At 43.8% G+C, this 20,968-nt stretch overlaps 1 protein-coding gene across 1 annotated transcript in view; it reads left to right on the plus strand.

The window, feature by feature from the left end:
- LOC147106346 (carboxypeptidase M-like) overlaps nucleotides 1–20,968 on the plus strand; it is a 76,572-nt gene that overhangs the window by 46,280 nt on the left and 9,324 nt on the right. Inside the window, exons 4-7 of the mRNA XM_086009376.1 lie at nucleotides 2,840–3,024; nucleotides 4,605–4,772; nucleotides 10,718–10,870; nucleotides 16,174–16,322. Coding sequence (XP_085865502.1) covers nucleotides 2,840–3,024; nucleotides 4,605–4,772; nucleotides 10,718–10,870; nucleotides 16,174–16,322 — 655 coding nt within the window. The remainder of the gene's footprint in view (nucleotides 1–2,839; nucleotides 3,025–4,604; nucleotides 4,773–10,717; nucleotides 10,871–16,173; nucleotides 16,323–20,968) is intronic.

The raw sequence follows: 20,968 nt of genomic DNA on the forward strand, positions 1-20,968 counted from the left end.
TACATCATTAAATAAATTTAAAACAGAAATAGATAGTTTCCTAGAAGTAAAGGGAATTAAGGGTTACGGGGAGCGGGCAGGAAATTGGACATGAGTCTAGGTTTGGAATGGTCATGGCCCTGTGGGTAGTGGAGCGGGCCCAGGGGCCGTGTAGCCTGGTTTTGTTCCTACTTCTTGTGTTCTAATTCTGTGTTAGATTTCAGGAGATGGTTTTATTCCTGTTTCTGGCTGGGGTGGAGATCGCCTTTACAGAAGGTAAGTACTGTAGAAAATATAGGGACAGAGTGATCTCCTGGAAGAGTTTCGATCGCCTAGATGGGTCGGAGAGGAATTTCCCAGATTTTTTCTCCCAAATTGGCCATTGGGTTTTTTATCTGGTTTTTCGCCTCTCCTGGGAGATCACATGGGTTCGGGTGGGATGGAGAGTGATAGAAGATTTGAGGTTAGGATCAGGTCAGCCATGATCTTATTGAATGGTGGAGCAGGCTCGAGGGGCCGATTGGCCTACTCCTGCTCCTATTTCTTATGTTCTTATGGGACATCCGGTGGTCGTGAAAGGCACTGTAGAAATGCAAGTCTTTCTTTCTTTCATTAGGACCAGAGACCGTTGATCCCATATACTGGCTAGGTGATTGACTATTAGAAATGTCAGGCACCGCATGGAGCAGGCTCCTGAAGTACTAATCTATCAAATGTAATATGAAGAAAAAAGTTGTAAGGCCTAGAAATTCACTGCCAGTCTCGCCAGGGTGGCGAAAGTACTGCCCCGGAAGGAGTCGCGAGTACCCGCTGGAAATTCAGTTTCAGCGCCCCAAACGGAAGCACGGCGCTACTCGAGGCGCCCTGCATCCCTCTTGGGGTGCTGCAACTGAAAATCGCAGCGCAACGTGCCGCGGCGTCACACGCTGCGGCACGGCGCGCTGCAGGCCTTCCTCCCCTTCTTAAAGGGGAGGGGCCTGCTGCAGCGCGATCGGAGATCTTAAGTGCCGGCAAAAGAGCCTGGCACCGAGGAGAAGTGCCGGGCTCTTGGGACACAGCCAGCACAATGTGGGCGGTGCCCAGGAGGCCGGGGACGGCGGCGCGAAGAGGTGCTGGCAGGTGGCCAGCAAAAAAAATGGCCGCCCCACACCTCAGCGCCTCTACCGCCGCAGGTAGGCCCCCCTGAACCGGTCGCAAATTGCGACCAGCGTTACAGCAAGGGGCGCTATCAAATTTGGCGATCGGGGCGGTAGCGGGGCGCTGCGCACACTGATGACGTCATCGGTGGCGGCGCAGCGCTAACGGCTAGCGCCGCCATTAGCACCCCACTAAATTTAGCGGGAGGCGTGGCCAGTGGCGCAAAACCCACTAAGTGCCCTCTTACGGCGCTAACGGGTGGCACAGCCCACTGAATTTCTAGGCCTAAGTGTTTTTGGATCGCTGTAGTGCATCCAGACACCTGTTTTGCTTTCTAAACACAGCACCATATTTTTTGTACCCACCATTCACATTTGTCTCAATTGGTTTAATGAGTTTGCCTATTCATAGCCAAGGAGCTGATAGAAGTGAGTTACAACTCCTGATTTCAAGAATATCTTTCAATGTACTTCAATCTTTTTGTTACAAAGTGATATCTTCTACACAGGTCAGATAACCACAATCAATCCTGCAAGAATGGATGTGGCAGACAATTTTTATATCTGTACTTTCTACCCATACCCTTTTACCCTACTTCCATATTTTTAATTATTTGGACTTCACTATTACTTTAAGCTTATATCTTTAAATTATTTTTAATGTTCTTTGCTTTTTTTTAAATTAGGTTTTTCTCCTTGATGTCAGGTCTCTATCTACAGTTCCCCTCTCTCCCAACCGTGCACTATTACCAGCCTGTTCAGCTTATTTCCTCTCCTCAGCCCAGATATCTCCGACCGTCTGAATTTCTGCTGTGCCAGACTGGACTTGACCAATCAAAAACTAACAAATAAGTCTCAAGAATATGCGTGACGAGCTTGTATACAGGGAAAAAGGGACAGAGACAAATAGAGGTTTACTCAAATTGAATGCCAGACATACAGAATGGAAGATATACTGCAGGGAGAGGGAACAGAGAGAAAGACAGAGTAACTAGCACAAAGATGAGATAGAAAGAAAGAATGAGATAGACTCAGACAGATACAGCAATAACGAGTGTCTCCAAGAAACAGAGGAAAACACCCAAGTAGAAACACACTTGCATGAGGAAAGATAAATTTTATTATTTTTGTACTTGAACAAAGCCATGGGTAAAATTCCTACATTACAACAGTGACTACACTTCAAAAAAGTACTTCATTGACTGTAAAGCGCTTTGGGACATCTGGTGGTCGTGAAAGGCACTATATAAATGCAAGTCTGTCTGTCTGTTTCCTGTCTTATGGGCTTTATGAATAATCTGCACAACACAAACCCTGGTGTACTTCTTCAGTTGAATATTTGTTTTATGTACAAAATGTTCTTTTTAAAATGAGAATTTAATTGATAACAATCTTCTCGGCACTATGATCTATTCTCAATTAGAAATTTGCAATAATATGTCATGCTCATATGACCGTGAATCACCTAACGTTCTCATCAATGATTTTTGTCATCACAGATAACTTGCTAAAATCATCATGGGATTTAATGTTTGTGCAATGTGTCTATTTCCGTTGGGTGCCTGTTGTCATGGTTAGTTAAAAAAAAATAACAACTTGTTGAAATGATAAAGAACAATTTCTAAATGTTTTTTTTGATCTTACAATGGGTCCAATTTTCCAGAAGAAATCAATCTTGCTGCATTTAACAGAAGGTCGCTGCTAACTTTTGACCCCCTCCTCAGATACAATAAAGAAGGCATCGATCTGAATAGAAACTTCCCTGATGCCTTTGACAATAACATGTCACCATTGCAACCGGAAACCATGGCAGTAATGAAATGGATTATGAATGAAACTTTTGTTCTGTCCATAAGTTTGCATGGAGGAGCTGTTGTAGCCAGCTACCCATATGACAACAAACAAGCAGGTAATGCAGCTGAAACATTTGCCTGTTTTTTCTAAAATGCAAGCTTGCTGTACAGTAATTGATACTGTCTTGATCTAAATACAGGAAACTTTCTGGTATCCGGCACTGACGGGGCCGAGCTGGTGCCGTTAGATCAAAACTGCCGTATAAACCAGCGGCAATGTTAAAACATACAGAGCTTTTCAGCTCCGTGAATCAACAAACCCTGTTGCTTAGCAACAGCTTCAAAACAGTCGGCTGCAGCTGCAAGCGTCTCTAGCTGAAGCTGTTGCTTAGCTACAGACCTTGCAGAGCCTGACTGGGAAAAAAAAAAGCAACGAGAAGTAAAAAAACTTATAGAAAACGGCTCCTGAATTTTGGCGGTAGATAGAGCTTTCCGGACTTTTAACCTCCAGTTAAACGAAAGTTTCCTGTACCCTATTCAAAGCTCAGTATTTAGTGTTAATGTATTTAACGTATTAATCCTTTGAACACTGTTTATTCTTTTTGGGGGAGAAGTCGCAACCATGTTTTGTGGTATGGCTTGCCATATTCCAGTTCACTACAGGGTCCAGTTCTTGAAACATCAACCTGTTTGGATGCTAATAATGTATACACACAAAATCGTTAATAAACTGTACTACCTGTATTACTTTTCCTTGCGGTGGCATAAATGAGAATTATTCTACTTTTATAAATATTTAAAATTGATTCCACATCTCTTTTAATTAATTCTCGGGATGTGGGTATTGCTGGCAAGACCACCATTAATTACCCAATTCTAACAACCAAGTGGCTCTGAGTCACTTCAAAGGTCAGTTAAGAGTTAAACATTAGTGTGGGACTAGTCACATTTAGGCCAGATCGGTTTCCTTCCCTAAATTAGTGAACCAGTTGGGTTTTTTTTTTTATGTTAACCGCTTCGTGAGCACATTTACTGATTTTTCCAGATTTTTAAAACTATGTTCAAATTCCCAAACTACCATGGTAGGAATTTGAACTTGCATTCCCTGGATTTTCTTGGGTTCAGGCCTACTGGATTACTAGTGCAGTAACATAACCACTACACCACCGTACCTGTGATGGCTATGGTTTAAACAACTTGAATGGTGCACATAAAGAACACAGCTGGTCAAGAATGATTCTAGCTGTAAATATTGTTGTAGATTGGCACTTTTTGTTTAAAAGGTATGGAAATTGAGTTCTGCCAGCCATTCAGTAGGAGGAGCAGATTTCCTATTGGGCCAAAACCTAGAAAGTAAAACAAGATGACTATCTAGCACTTCTGTTTTTATAAGAGTAACTCCAAGGGCCACTGTTATACTAGTTTCTGTCCCTGTACTGCCAGATTCAAAACTGGACTCCCTGACTCTCTGCTGTCTCTATTAAGAGACATTGAGATGTGCTTTAACATTTTTTTGTAAATCCATCTTATGTCTGCACATTTTCAATTTGGAAAAAAATGCCCTTGATTTGCTACATTATGCTTGTAACCTAATTGTTTAACTTCACATATCAATGGGCTGAAACCCATCATTATGTTTGTGTTTGATGTCCATTTAGCTTCACTACTAAACTTGAGTTTATGTCTCTCCACAAAGGCATGCAATTTCTAGGCTACAGCAAATGTCCTGATGATGATGTCTTCATGTATCTTGCAAAGAACTACTCTTATAGCCATGCAAGCATGTTCGATGGAGATGATTGTGAAAATATCCCATATTTCAAGGATGGAATTACCAATGGAGCCAACTGGTATGCTTTTGCAGGTAAACCTTGTATGACCAATCATTTTTAAATCCTATTTTGAATTGCCTCTATCTCCTAACCTGAAATAAATGCGAAGAACCATGAAGGAGAATTGATAACATGCAGGTTTATATGCAGTGAGACTTTCTTGCCACTGTCCTCTTTCAATACCTCATATCTGTCTCTTGCAGATTATTCTGAAACAAGTCAAGTTTTGTAATCGAGTCCAATCTTGTTTGGGACTTTGGGATAGAAATTCAATATTGTTGGGTGGTTTTTTTTGGGGCATAAAACCAGTGTAATAAATTTAGCAGTGGGAAGGCTCAAACCCAATTTGCCCTTGAAAATTAGGGCCAATTCTGTTGTCAGATCAATAATCAATGTCACGCTCTCTGTCTTTCCCTCCAGGATGTCCATTCACTCGTGATCAAGGTCCTTGGCATCAACAATCTTATTGTGGATGATTATATTGACATTCTGGCTTTGACTAAAATTCATGAGTGGCCCATACTGAAGCCTCCCAGCCTTTCCAGCACCTGCACCACCCAACCACTGCAACAGTGGCATGACCTGCATCACCAAACCACATCTTGGTCTCTTCCCTCTACTCCTCTGGCACTTATTCCTCCTCTGAGCACCTCACCCTGTTCCACTGATCTTGCCTCACCTTTAAAATCCTGTTACATCGCTCCAAGCTCCACCCCAAGTTTCTTTACCCGAGATATCTTCCCTCGGAAATGAACAACTGCTCATCCACGGCGATTTCAATCTCCTTCTCACCTTCCCCATGCTGTTTCTGCTTTGAATTCACTGTCCTCCTGCCCTCCCTAAACCTCACCCTCCATATAAACTCTACCTATATTCATTGCCATCCCCTCAACTTTATCATCTCCAATGGTTCTGCTCACTGACCACTTCATTGCATCCCACAGCACCACCCCCCCACCCCAAAAGGCCTTCCAACTCCACTTCCTTGTGCACTGCCCCTAGAAAAACTCCACCAAGTCACTTACAAGTGCACTTTAATACTTTTAACTGCCAAGCTTGTGGCCCTCATTGCCACAATAACTTGGCACTATTGATTTGTTCAATTACTCTCTCATCACTTTTAATGCCCTTGTTCCCAGCAAAACCTTCTGTGTCTCCCATCTCAGTCGTTCCCTGACTATGGCCCCCATTCTTCACTCCCTCCAGTCCAAGGGGTACACTCTTGAGCATATCAGGCACACAAGAGGCTTAGCCATGTATCGCCAGATCTGTTTGGACCACATCAAACTCTACTGGGCCACATTCTCCTCTGCTAAAATTGGGCTACATTCTCCTCTGCCAAAAACACCTACTACTCTAGGATTATCCCGAAGAGAAAAGATAACCCCTAGATTCTTTTCTCCACTACCAACTGCCTCCTTAAACCTAATACAAAAAGAAAATACTGCAGATGCTGGAAATCTGAAATAAAAACAGAAAATGCTGGAGATACTCAGCAGGTCAGGCAGCATCTGTGAAAAGAGAAACAGAGTTAATGTTTCAGGTCGATGACCGTTCGTCAGAGCTGGAAAAAAGCAGGAAATGGAACAGATTTTTAAGCAGGTGTGGGAGCTGGGAAAGGGGGGAGGGCTAACAAGGGAAATTAGGGATAGCATAAGATCCAAGGAGAAGACATATAAATTGGCCAGAAAAAGCAGTAAACCTGAGGATTGGGAGCAGTTTAGGATTCAGCAAAGGAGGACAAAGGGATTAATTAAGAGGGGGAAAATAAATGCGAGTAAGCTTGCAAGGAACATAAAAACTGACTGTAAAAGCTTTTATAGATATGTGAAGAGAAAAAGATTGGTGAAGTCAAGCGTAGGTCCCTTGCAGTCAGAATCAGGGGAATTTATAATGGGGAACAAAGAAATGGCAGACCAATTAAATACATATTTTGGTTCTGTCTTCACAAAGGAGGACACAAATAACCTCCCAGAGATGTCAGGGAACATAGGATCTAAAGAGAGGGAGGAACTGAAAGAAATCAGTATTTGTAGGGAAATGGTGTTAAGGAAATTGACGGGATTGAAGGCCGATAAATCCCCAGGGCCTGATAATCTACATCCTAGGGTACTTAAGGAAGTGGCCCTAGAAATAGTAGATGCATTGCTGGTCATCTTCCAAAATTCAATAGACTCTGGAACAATTCCCATGGATTGGAGGGTAGCTAATGTTACCCCATTATTCAAAAAAGGTGGTAGAGAGAAAACGGGGAATTATAGACCGATAAACCTGACATCGGTAGTGAGGAAAATGCTAGAATCCATTATAAAAGATGTAATAGCAGAGCACTTGGAAAACAGTGACAGGATTGGACAAAGTCAACATGGGTTTACAAAAGGTAAATCGTGCTTGACTAATCTACTGGAATTTTTTGAGGATGTAACTGGTAGAATAGATAAGGGAGAACCAGGGGATGTGGTGTATTTGGGCTTTCAGTAGGCTTTCGATAAGGTCCCGCATAAGAGATTAGCGTGTAAAGTTAAGGCACATGGGATTGGGGGCAAGGTACTGACTTGGATAAAGAACTGGTTGGCAGACAGGAAGCAAAGAGTTGGAATAAACGGCTCTTTTTCCAAGTGGCAGGCAGTGACTAGTGGGGTACCGCAGGGATCGGTCCTAGGACCCCAGCTATTCACAATATATATAAATGATCTAGACGAGAGAACTAGATGTAATATCTCCAAGTTTGCAGATGGCGTGTGTGCTGTGAGGAGGATGCCGAGAAACCAGTATGATTTGGACAGGTTGGGTGATTGGGCAGAAGCGTGGCAGATGCAGTATAATGTGGATGAATGCAAGGTTATCCACTTTGGTGGCAAAAACAGGAAGGCAGATTATTATCTGAACGGCAATAGATTGGGAGAAGGGGAAGTGCAACGAAACCTGGGTGTCCTTGTGCTCCAGTCACTGAAGGTAAGCATGCAGGTGCAGCAGGCGGTTAAGAAGGCCAATGGTATGTTGGCCTTCATAGCGAGAGGGTTCGAATACAAGCAAGGATGTCTTGCTGCAGTTGTACAGGGCCTTGGTGAGACCACACCTTGAGTATTGTGTGCAGTTTTGGTCGCCTTATCTGAGGAAGGATGTTCTTGCCATGGAAGGAGTGCAGCGAGGATTCACCAGACTGATACCTGGGATAGCAGGAATGACTTATGAGGAGAGATTGGGTCGATTGGGCTTATACTCACTGGAGTTTAGAAGAATGAGAGGGGATCTCATTGAAACTTATAAAATTCTGAAAGGACTGTACAGACTGGATGCAGGAAGGATGTTCCCGATGGCCGGGGGGTCCAGAACCAGGGGTCACAGTCTAAGGATAAGGGGTAAGCCATTTAGGACAGAGATGAGGAGGAATTTCTTCGCCCAGAGAGTGGTGAACCTGTGGAATTCTCTACCACAGAAGGCAGTGGAGGCCAATTCATTAAATATATTCAAGAAGGAGTTGGATATATTTCTTAAGGCTAAAGGGATCAAGGGATATGGGGAGAAGGCAGGGACAGGGTACTAAATTTGGATGATCAGCCATGATCTCATTGAATGGCAGAGCAGGCTCGAGGGGCCGAATGGCCTTCTCCGTCTCCTATCTTCTATGTTTCTATGAAAGAACAAAAGGGAAGGTCTGCGATAGGATAGAAGGCAGGAGAGGTTAAGAGAAATTAAGAGATATTCAAGGCAAAAGGAGACGGTAATGGGACAGGTTAAGAAACAAAGGATGGCTCTAGATGAAGTGTAAATTGCGCTGGCAGAATGAAAGACAGCTGCCATGTGGGAGAGAAGAGAAAAAAAAAGTGTGGGAAAAAAATATATATGATAGAGGCCGAGGTTATGATCTGAAATTGTTGAACTCTATGTTGAGTCCAGAAGGCTGTAAAGTGCCTAATCGAAAGATGAGGTGCTGTTCCTCGAGCTTACGCTGAGCTTCAGTGGAACAATGTAAGAGGCCGAGGACGGTGAGGTCTGAGTGGGAGTGGAGCGGAGAATTAAAGTGACAGGCGACCGGAAGCTCGGGGTCCCCCTTACAGACTGAACGGAGGTGTTCCGCAAAGCAGTCACCCAATCTGCGTTTGGTCTCCCCAATGTAGAGGAAGCTTCCGATCTGGAAAAAAATCTACGCACTTACCTGAGGGCTCCCAAGGTGCATGTAGTTCCGATGCTGGGCCTCTCCAACTCCAAGTGCGCAGGGCCCACGTATCTCAGAGGTGCAGGCGGTTTGCAGCGTCCCTGGGATCACGTGGGCCATGGGGAGCTGATCAAAGAAGGGAATCTCCCTTCGTACACTTGACAGATAGACCTGTCAAATATATGAATGGAGATCACCCCAAAAATACTTCAAAACATTAAATACATTTTTTTTAATCACATTTTTAAAATTATTTGAAATCACAATAAATTAAATATTTTAAACAAAAATTTAATGTTTTGAAAAAAATAAAGTTTTTTACAGGGCTAAAAATAAACTTACCTTTTTTAAAAGTATTTTAAAATGATAAATGACTGAAAATTTTATCCTGGTAAAAGCAGGCCTTGCGCTTGCTTTTACCAGGCGTAAGAATTCTAAAGGTTTTCTGCGGGCAGAGGGGCTCCAGAAAGCGGAACTCTCCCCCCGCAGAGGCCCTTCTCCAGGGCAGGCATCCGATCTGTCAAGAGCGTTCTTGACAGATCGGAAATGCCGGTTTTCAGTGCGTGCGTTGTGCATGCCTGAAACCGGCATTTCCGATGTCCCTACGGATGGGTACACAGCCTGTACATGCTCGTAGGGATCGGAATATCCAGGCCAACAGGAGGGGTGACCAAAAGCTTGAACAAAGAGGTGGGTTTTAAAAGGGACTTAACAGGGGGAGGGAGATGAAAGGGTTTAGGGAGGGTCATTCCAGAGTGTGGACCCTACATGGCTGAAAGCACTGACATTGGCCTCGGTGTAACTATGGGGATGAAGATAAATGTGTCAAACTTCACCTTGACCATCATCAACTAAACTTGTAAATTATCATTGCCTCAGTTGGTGATGGTGGAAGTCAAGCTTGTACTAGTTTATTGATAGAATGCCTGCATGATTTTATTTTTTTCAGTTTTGTTGCTCTCCCTGCAGCGATTTTGGCATCCGCTTGGATAGCCCCACATCAACACCATAATTCGGAGTAATGTTAAACAAGTTGAGTAAATACCAAAATCACCATATTAGATATTCCCAACAGGTCCACACTGAGCAAATCTACTCCTCCTGCCATGAAGTTTACTGATCAACATTATTGAATGCTCTTCCCCTTGTTTTTTTTAAAATCCCTGTGATAATCAGCTTTCCTAAATGACCAGAAAATTGCACAGGTGTGAGAACAAAAGTTCACATGGCAGGGTCAAAGGTTACACAGGGCCATGGAAATTCTTTCTTAATAAATCCCATTTTAACAACTGCCAGGGGACATCACAACTGAACCTAAACCTGTCCTCAACTGGAATAGTGAGCAGGAGCGGGAACTCTTGTTAATTTTCCCCTTCCTAACCTGGGGGCACGGAGGATCATGGTAGCACTGGCGAAGATCAGCTAGCCCAGCTAAATCTTGAACTTTCCTGGTTTGTATGACTAAGTTCTATTGTGTGTATTCAGTGAGAAAATGTGTTTTAAAAGAAATACTTGGTGACCCCACTAATTCATATCCTTAATTTGAAAGATGCCACTTTTGTCTTTATTGAGGCTTATTATTGAGTGCACAATTTAGGCATTTACCATTGATATAATATAGCTGCAAAGCCACTTTTGCATTACCAGTGATGTATCCCCAGAGTGAAATATGCAGATAAATATTGGGGATTTTTATATATAATTAAATAGATTTTTTTTTAGGTTTTCAGCAGACAAAAGGCTAAACAAATATCAATTATTGTATAACTTCTGTCGTTAACTACTACTAAAATTGCACTTTAAATCTTTTTTTGTTAGGTGGAATGCAAGACTTCAACTACATTTCAGGACAGTGCTTTGAGCTAACTGTAGAGCTGTCATGTTGTAAAAATCCACCGGCAATAACGCTGGAGGAACACTGGAATGAAAATCAAGTCTCTCTGATTAATTTCCTCAAACTTGCTCATCTAGGTTTGTGCAAGGTCTCATTCTATTATTGTGTATCTTTGTGGCAACAACTAATAATATAGACCAATGAGACTGCGTAAATATCAAATCTATTTTGTCATAAACTGCAGTTACTACAGTTATACAGGGCCTTGGTGAGATCACACCTGGAGTACTGTGCAGTTTTGGTCTCCTTACCTAAGAAAGGATATACTTGCCATAGAGGGAGTGCAGCGAAGGTTCACCAAACTGATTCCTGGGATGGCAGGACTGTCGTATGAGGAGAGATTGGGTCGACTAGGCCTGTATTCACTAGAGTTTAGAAGAATGAGAGGGGATCTCATTGAAACGTATAAAATTCTGACTGGGCTAGAGAGACTGGATGCAGGGAGGATATTTCCCCTGGCTGTGGGCTCTAGAACGAGGGGTCACAGTCTCAGGATACGGGGTAGGACATTTAGGACTGAGATGAGGAGAAATTTCTTCACTCAGAGGGTGGTGAACCTGTGGAATTCTCTATCACAGAAGGCTGTGAAGGCCAAGTCACTGAATATATTTAAGAAGGAGATAGATAGAATTCTAGACGCAAAAGGCGTCAAGGGGTATGGGGAGAGAGCGGGAATATGGTATTGAGATAGAGGATCAGCCATGATCATATTGAATGGTGGAGCAGGCTCAAAGGGCCGAATGGCCTACTCCTGCTCCTATTTTTTTTTCTATGTTTCTATGCATGTCCTATAAATTCATAGGACTAAATCATTACATCATTAATTAACATTCTAGCTCATTTTATCCAATTATTGACCACTTATGTGTCTACTCATCTTATTAATTGGTTATAGTTCTGAAGAGCCATTGAAATTCAACCTAAACAACATTTTCACCCAGACTAAGTAGAACTTCCCATTGGTCCAGAAACATTTAGTAGTAATCTATAATCTGATCTATATATACTTAAATGCCATTCATACCTCATTCTTGTCTGTGTAAAGTATCTTCTTGCTATTCTTGAGGGGTGCTTCTCTGTTGTGCAACATTGATAAACTCCTTCCTATACTTCTGGGCTTGGTCAAAGTTGGATATTCTGACTCATCAGTAATTTTAACATGGTGACTCCTGCATTCTGCGAATTATTTTTAAGCTTTCCTCCCTATGGGTATATAGGTCTGATGCTCTTTCAGCACACGTTGGCCTGGATTTTCCTCTGCTAGCTCTCTCAACTCAGGTGGGATAATGCTAGAAACATTGGGGAAAATCAGGTGGTTAGGCCTACCACCATCTCCCACTCAGACATTTTCCACCCCCCTCCGTGGCTCCAGCAGGGAAGACCATCAGTGGCCCCTTCACGGCTCCGCTGCATGTAACTGGCAACCCAGTGTATTTACCGGCCTCTGCCGCTAATCCTACTGACCCGAGGGACCACCAGGGGAGGGGTGGTGGTCGTCCCTAGGGGAGTGTTGAAAGGCCAGCTGGACCTCCCTTTGGGAGAGGGCTTAGTCACTCACCAGCTGAAGGCCTAGGCACAGTCTGAGGCCTAAACAAAACATTGAATGCTGACACAAAAGGCAAATACTGGCAGTTGCTGGAAATCTGAAATAGAAACAGAAAATGCTGGAAATACTAAGCAGGTCAGGTAGCATTGACTGTTATATCTGCTAATGTTGAAGGGTTCTCTATAGCTAAACAAAACATCCTCGCTACATTATGCACTGAGTTGGAGTGTGATGTCCTCTGCCTGCAGGAGACACATAGAGGAAGTGAGAACAACTGCCCAAAAATACCAGGAATGGTCCTGGCTATTGAAAGACCTCATCGACAATATGGCAATGCTGTATTTGTTAGAGCTGGTTCAGTTGTAGAAGCCACTTCTAAAACAGAGGAGGACAACATTGAAATTCTAACCGTAGAGCTGAGCAAAGTAGTAGTGACCTCAGTGTACAAGCCACCTGGCACAGATTTCAGCTTCTCTAACCCTGTACCCAACCTGCACAATAAACCACAGATCATCATTGGAGACTTTAATAGCCACAGTACCCAACCCGGAGTACAAGGAGACTAACAATGATGGAGAAGCAGTCGAAGAATGGATGGACGCTAACCAGCTTAGTCTCATCCACGATCCTAAATTGCCAGCCTCCTTCCACAGTGCCCGCTGGAAGTGTAGATATAATCCAGATCTTGCCATTGCCAGGAACGACATCACTGGCCTCTGCAAGAAGCTTGTCACAGACCCAATACCACAGACACAACACCGTCCTATTGGTATCCAGGTAAATGCAGCAGTGTTACCAACCGTCATACCATTCAAAAGGCGCTTCAACTTCAAGAAGGCCGATTGGAACGGTTTCACACGAGCACTTGACCGCAAGGTTAAACGCATTAAACCACTACCTGAGCACTACAACCTCTTTGCAAAAGCTGTCCAAAAAACAGCTAGAAGGAAGATCCCCCGAGGTTGCAGAGTACACTACATCCCTGGTTTCACCAAGGAGAATGCTGAACTCTACTGGGAGTATGTCTCAATGTTTGAATCTGACCCCTTCTCAGAGGAAACAATATCTACCGGTGAGAAGGTGATGTTAAGTATCTCTCAAGAACGTCAAAACACCTGGAACACCTTGATAGAGACAACAGATCCTACAAAAAACAGCAAGAAGGCATGGTCTCTCATACGCAAACTTGGAGGTGATCCCAAGAAAGCTGCCCAACATCCAAATGTGTCTGCTAACCAAGCTGCACACCAGTTGCTCCTAAATGGAAAAATCAACAAGAAACAACCAAGAGCACAACTAGATAGTAAGAAGTACAGCGATGATCCTGGCTTCACTAGACCATTCACCATGGAAGAGCTGGAAACTGGTACATCTAATCTAAAACACGGGAAAGCAATTGGTCTTGACAACATAGCAACGGAGCAGATAAAGCATTTTGGACAGCAAGCAAAGAAGTGGCTCCTACAATTGTTCAACCACTGTCTGGCAACACACAAGCCACCTAATATCTGGCAGAAGGCACATGTAATAGCACTATTAAAGCCTGGAAAAGATCCCTCAGATCCTAAGAGTTTTCGGCCAATTTCACTGCTTTGCCACACCTATAAGCTGTTTGAACGCCTGATACTCAATAGGATAGCACCAACTGTAGATGAGAAGATCATTCCAGAGCAAGCAGGTTTCCGCCCCGGCAAATCAACAACAAGCCAACTGCTCAACCTCACACAACACATCGAAGATGGTTTTGAGCAAGGGATGGTAACAGGTGCTGTTTTTGTAGACCTGTCAGCAGCATACGATACAGTGAACCATAGACGTCTCCTCTGCAAAATTCTAGAGATGACAAAAGATATTCACTTAACAGAGCTGTTAGAAAGCATGCTTCAGAATTGCCGGTTCTATGTTGAACTAGGTGGGAAGCGCAGCAGGTGGCGTATTCAGAAGAATGGTCTTCCTCAGGGAAGCATGCTTGCACCGCTGCTGTACAACATCTACACGAATGACCAACCTATAGACGGTGTCACACGCCGTTTTATATATGCTGATGACTTATGTGTCACTGCCCAAAGCACTGATTTTAACACCATGGAGAAAACGCTTTCTGAGGCCTTGGAGGGACTAAAATCCTACTATGAAGAAAACCACCTTCGCGCAAACCCATCAAAGATGCAAGTTTGTGCATTCCACCTCAGAAACCGTGAAGCCAAACACCAGTTGAAAGTAACCTGGTGTGGAGCAACACTGACGCATTGCGAGCACCCTATCTACTTAGGAGTCACCCTTGACCGATGCCTCACCTTCAAGAACCACATCGAGAAGACAAAGGCAAAAGTGAGCGCACGAAACAACATCCTGAATAAGCTCACTAACACAAGATGGGGAGCAAGCCCGAAAACATTGCGAACCAGTGCACTTGCTCTTTGCTATTCCACTACCGAATACGCCTGCCCTGCATGGGAAAGGTCTACTCATGCCAAGAAGATGGATGCCGTTCTGAATGCAAGCTGCCGATTTATCACAGGTTGCTTAAAACCAACAAACACCAACAGCTTATATATCCTGGCAGGTATTGCTCCCCCTGATATAAGAAGAACGGTAGCCAGCAAGAAAGAGCGACTCCGTCAAACATCAGATGAGAGGCACCCTCTGCATTGTCATACACCTACACCCAGCCGCCTAAAGTCAAGGAAGAGCTTCATGAAGTGTTGTTCCATTACAATCAACCTCATCTGAAGCCCGCATCGCCTTGTGGAAAGACCGGCTCGCCAGTCTTGAACAACCCCCAGCGATGGAAATTTTACCTGATGAAAGCCTTCCCCCAGGAGCTAATTGCAACTGGGCAATCTGGAAGTGCCTTAACAGACTTAGGACCGGTGTAGGTTGCTCAAAGGTGTCACTAAGCAAATGGGGATATTCAACCAGCCCGACAACTTGTGAACGTGGAACTGAGGCACAGACTATGCAACATCTCCTGCAATGCCCATCGTTAGAGGAACCCTGCACTGTTGCAAATCTCGCCGAATCCAACAACAAGGCACAAAAATGTGTCCAGTTCTGTCTGGGCTATGTATAGACTGTCCGTGGACACGATAAGAAGAAGAAGGTAGCATCTGTGGAGAGAGAAACAGTTAACGTTGTCCTTTGGGGCTGTTCTGCTCCCTTTGGTTTCCTCCTCTTCGGGTGCTGCAGCCGCAACGGGAATCCCACTGGGAGACTGCCCTGTATAACTAATGACCCCTGACCCAGGAAAATGAGTTGAGGTCAGTGCAGCAACAGGCAGACATCCTGCCCCAACTCTCTTGGGGTGTTTTGGAAGAAAATACAGGCCTGTCTTTCTACAGTTGTTGGCTGCAGTTTGTACACGTGGCTATTGAGGCTATCAACCTTTTTTCCCCCCAATTTTAATTTTTTTTTTCTTAATTTGTAAAATTAGAATACATTTAAGATGAGGAGAGACAGAAACTAAACTGCTCAGTGACAACAATGCATGTTGTGAGGTAGGTTTTAAGATTTGTACAAGATTGAGAACATTAACCCATCCCTTGGGTGTTGGGTGTTGAATACTGTTGAGAGTTTCAACCATAACCATATTGAGGGAATTAATTGAGTTTCTAACTGGTACCTATCTGATTCTGCAGCAGTTGGAGGGAATGTTTGGAGGATTCCAAGTTAACAGCAGAGACTATACCATAGCTATACCCTTTTCCCAAGGAATATTGTCATAAGCATCATGTGCACAGTAAATAGTTGAAATTGGTTATGACCAAAGAGATCTCAACAGTTCTCCATGCTAATCTATTTTATAATTTATTTTTAACATTTCCATTTATACAGGTATAAAAGGGCAAGTTCTGAATACTCATGGTACTCCCATAACAAATGCAATAGTGGAGGTTCAAGGCAGAAAAAACATCATTCCTTTTCAAACTAATAAATGGGGAGAATATTATAGACTCCTGTTACCTGGATTGTATACCCTGAATGTAAGTTCAATTTAATTATTCTTGTGCCCAGCCACATTTGTCTTGCTATATTTTGTTGTATTTAATAGCAACCGCCTAAAGGCACAGGGAATAATAACACAATTCACTTCACCCTGTGTAAAGATGAGCTGCCACTCAATAGGTGACCTTCACTTCAGGGCAATGAAGCATTTACTCAGAGATGCCTATGCTGGCTGTTTGAAAGAGCTATCCAATTAGCCCCATTGCAATGATTTTTCACCTGAGGAAACTAGGTTCACTAGGCCTACTACTTTTACTCAGCAGCAAGAGAGGAAAGTGATGTTTGTCAGTGAGTTACGTTGATTTGTTTCATTTTTTTGGAAAGTACACTTAACACACAAGCAGGCAGCACTTGAAAACAAACTGAAATATTCACCAGTATAATGAAGATTAACTACTGTGAAATGATTCTTAAGTCTAATTTTCAGTTTTTTTTAAAAACTGCCTGATAGCAATTGGAAATAATAACATTTTAGCTGGACGAGTGTGTGCTTTAGAAGCCTTTGCTGTGCTACTTTCAATTTGCGTTTGGTTGGACTATAGGTAACCATAGCAATCTCAGCATGCAGTGGATAGTCATGATTTGAAAAAAGTTGGCTTAATTTTTGGGTTGCATCTCTTTAACACTGTTGAACATGTTGTCTGCAGAATCAGATGATCAAGAACATGGGGAAAAAACCAATTGGTCCATTCTACTTGTCTCATTCAGTCTACTTGTCTCATTCAGCCTACATGCACCATCAAACCACCCCCCGCCCCCCAGTCACAATCCTCAGAGAGGCAAATGGACAAAAAAAACTTAGGGCAATTTAGGACCCACAAAGAAACTCGAGCATGAGTCTGAATTAAATGATAACACCAGTGGCTTCTGGCTCCACTTACCTTCTGTAACTCTGTCTTGCACTCGCTGCAACTCACCCAGCTCCTTTTTGAAGGCCTGTAATGAATCCAAAATTCACTGGGGGTGATTTTCACTCAAAAGTCGGGAAGGAGGCGGGACTACAACTTTCGGGGTTGAAGTCCCGCCTCCATCGAGATGCGGCTAATCCACGCGATTTTAACTTGATTGACCAATTAAGGGCCACCCGGCAACAGGTGACGTCACAGACTGAAATTTCATCTGTCAAGACGTTTTGACAGATGAAATATCAGTGTTTCACAGTTGTTTGAAGCTGTCAAACACTGACAGTCTTACTTATAGAAACATAGAAAATAGGAGCAGGAGTAGGCCATTCGGCCCCTCGAGCCTGCTCCGCCATTCAATGTGATCATGGCTGATCATCCAAATTCAGTACCCTGTCCCTGCCTTCTCCCCATATCCCTTGATCCCTTTAGCCTTAAGAAATATATCTAACTCCTTCTTGAATATATTTAATGAATTGGCCTCCACTGCCTTATGTGGTACAGAATTCCACAGGTTCACCACTTTCTGGGTGAAGAAATTCCTCCTCATCTCTGTCCTAAATGGCTTACCCCTTATCCTTAGACTGTGACTCCTGTTTCTGGACTCCCCCGCCATCGGGAACATCCTTCCTGCATCCAGTCTGTCTAGTCTTGATAGAATTTTATAAGTTTCAATGAGATCCCCTCTCATTCTTCTAAACTCCAGTGCGTATAAGCCCAATCGACCCAATCTCTCCTCATACGTCATTCCTTCCATCCCAGGTATCAATTTGGTGAATCTTCGCTGCACTCCCTCCATGGCAAGAACATCCTTCCTCAGATAAGGCAACCAAAACTGCACACAATACTCAAGGTGTGGTCTCACCAAGGCCCTGTACAACTGCAGCAAGACATCCTTGTTCCTGTACTCGAACCCTCTCGCTACAAAGGCCAACATACCATTTGCCTTCTTAACCGCCTGCTGCAGCTGCATGCTTACCTTCAGCGACTGGTGCACAAGGACACCCAGGTCTCGTTGCACTTCCCCTTCTCCCAATCTATTGCCGTTCAGATAATAATCTGCCTCCCTGTTTTTGCCACCAAAGTGGATAACCTCGCATTTATCCACATTATACTGCATCTGCCATGCTTCTGCCCAATCACCCAACCTGTCCAAATCATACTGGAGTTTCTCGGCATCCTCCTCACAGCACACACGCCCACCCAGCTTTGTGTCGTCTGCAAACTTGGAGATATTACATCTAGTTCCCTCGTCTAGATCATTAATATATATTGTGAATAGCTGGGGTCCTAGCACCGATCCCTGCGATACCCCACTAGTCACTGCCTGCCACTCGGAAAAAGAGCCGTTTATTCCAACTCTTTGCTTCCTGTCTGCCAACCAGTTCTTTATCCAAGTCAGTACCTTGCCCCCCCAATCCCATGTGCCTTAACTTTACACGCTAATCTCTTATGCGGGACCTTATCGAAAGCCTTCTGAAAGTCCAAATACACCACATCCACTGGTTCTCCCTTATCTATTCTACCAGTTACATCCTCAAAAGATTCCAGTAGATTAGTCAAGCACAATTTACCTTTTGTAAATCCATGTTGACTTTGTCCAATCCTGTCACTGTTTTCCAAGTGCTCTGCTATTACAACTTTTATAATGGACTCTAGCATTTTCCCACTACCGATGTCAGGCTTACCGGTCGGTCTATAATTCCCCGTTTTCTCTCTACCACCTTTTTTGAATAATGGGGTAACATTAGCTACCCTCCAATCCATGGGAACCGTTCCAGAGTCTATCGAATTTTGGAAGATGACCAGCAATGCATCTACTATTTCTAGGGCCACTTCCTTAAGTACCCTAGGATGTAGATTATCAGCCTTCAATCCCGTCCATTTCCCTAACACCATTTCCCTACAAATACTGATTTCTTTCAGTTCCTCCTGCACAGACTCAGTTAGAAATTTCTCCGGCACAGAAAGCTGCAGGCTGTCACTTTTGACAGTTCGCAGCCGTTCTGCTTTCTATGCCGGTTAGATGATGGACTCCCGAAACCTAGAGGAAGGAAGGCTAAAAAGGTAAGTACAAGTAATTTAAACTTCTTTACACACTTTAGACACACCAAACACACTTACCTTTGCACTCATGCACCCATCACTCACCTGAACACCGACATCTCGACCCCTCCAAGTCCTTCAACCCGACGGCCCGACTCCTCTAACTTGGCGTAGTTTGGAGCCATCGGGAATCCCACACTTCAAGCTTTAAAATAGGGATTAGGCTAAAAACTGCCTGTTGGGCAAAGATGGGAGGGAAAGCAGTGAGTGAGGAGGACATAAAAAACCTGCAAAAGGACATAGACAGGCTAAGTGAGTGGGCAGAGATTTGGCAGATGCAATATAATGTTGGAAAGTGTGAGGTTATGCACTTTGGCAGAAAAAATCAAAGAGCAAGTTATTATCTAAATGGAGAGAAACTGCAAAGTGCTACAGTACAAAGGGATCTGGGGGTCCTGGTGCATGAAACACAAAAAGTTAGTATGCAGGTGCAGCAGGTGATCAGGAAGGCCAATGGAATCTTGGCTTTTATTGCGAGGGGGATGGAGTATAAAAACAGGGAAGTCTTGCTGCAGTTATACAGGGTATTGGTGAGGCCACACCTGGAATACTGCATGCAGTTTTGGTTTCCATATTTAAGAAAAGATATACTTGCTCTCGAGGCAGTTGAGAGAAGGTTCACTCGGTTGATTCCGGAGATGAGGGGGTTGACGTATGAGGAAAGGTTGAGTAGGTTGGGACTCTACTCATTGGAGTTCAGAAGAATGAGAGGCGATCTTATCGAAACATATAAGATTGTGAGGGGGCTTGATCGGGTGGATGCGGTGAGGATGTTTCCACTGATGGGTGAGACTAGAACTAGGCGGCATAATCTAAGAATAAGGGGCTGCCCTTTCAAAACTGAGATGAGGAGAAACTTCTTCACTCAGAGGGTAGTAAATCTAAGGAATTTGCTACCCCAGAGAGCTGTGGAAGCTGCACCATTAAATAAATTTAAAATGGAGATAGACAGTTTCCTTGCAGATAAGGGAATTAGGGGTTACGGGGAGAGGGCAGGGAAGTGGACGTGAGTCTAGATTCGGATCAGCCATGATCCTATTGAATGGCGGAGCAGGCCCGAGGGGCCGTATGGCCTACTCCTGCTCCTACTTCTTATGTTCTTATGTTAATTACCTGTTAACAGGCAGTTAATTGGCACTAATCCCTTCCCACCTCGGGTAGGCGGGTCCCAGTGCGGGGCAAGTACCCGCCTCCTTTGAAACTTACATGGAGGCGGGTTGGGGGCGGGATGGTGTCGGGACCCCCGAATTCGGGACTTTAACCCCCTGTACGCCTCCAAACCCGACTCCACGGGTCAGTTCAAAGCGAGGCCACGGTGTTCTCGCAATCTGTTCGAGGTTGACGATTCTCTGCGAAAAGAAATACATCTTGGCATCTAACCTCCATTCTATGTTTTCTTACTTTTGTACTGATACCTCCTCATCCTCCCTATCCAGCTCGTAAGCAATGGCTTCATATATCCTGTTGCATGGGCTGCTAGCTCTGACAGATACTGATATGTGACCAATAAATGGCTGGCAGCTAGGATAAAATACACCTAATTTCAAACATTAAAGCAGAAATAGGAGGGAGATTTGTTGATGTAAGCAAAGGGAACCGGGCTTTGTTTAACATAA

The sequence above is a fragment of the Somniosus microcephalus genome, chromosome 16 (assembly GCF_052327205.1).
Source record: "Somniosus microcephalus isolate GS21.2 chromosome 16, FLI_Smic_1.0, whole genome shotgun sequence".
Classification (NCBI taxonomy): domain Eukaryota; kingdom Metazoa; phylum Chordata; class Chondrichthyes; order Squaliformes; family Somniosidae; genus Somniosus; species Somniosus microcephalus.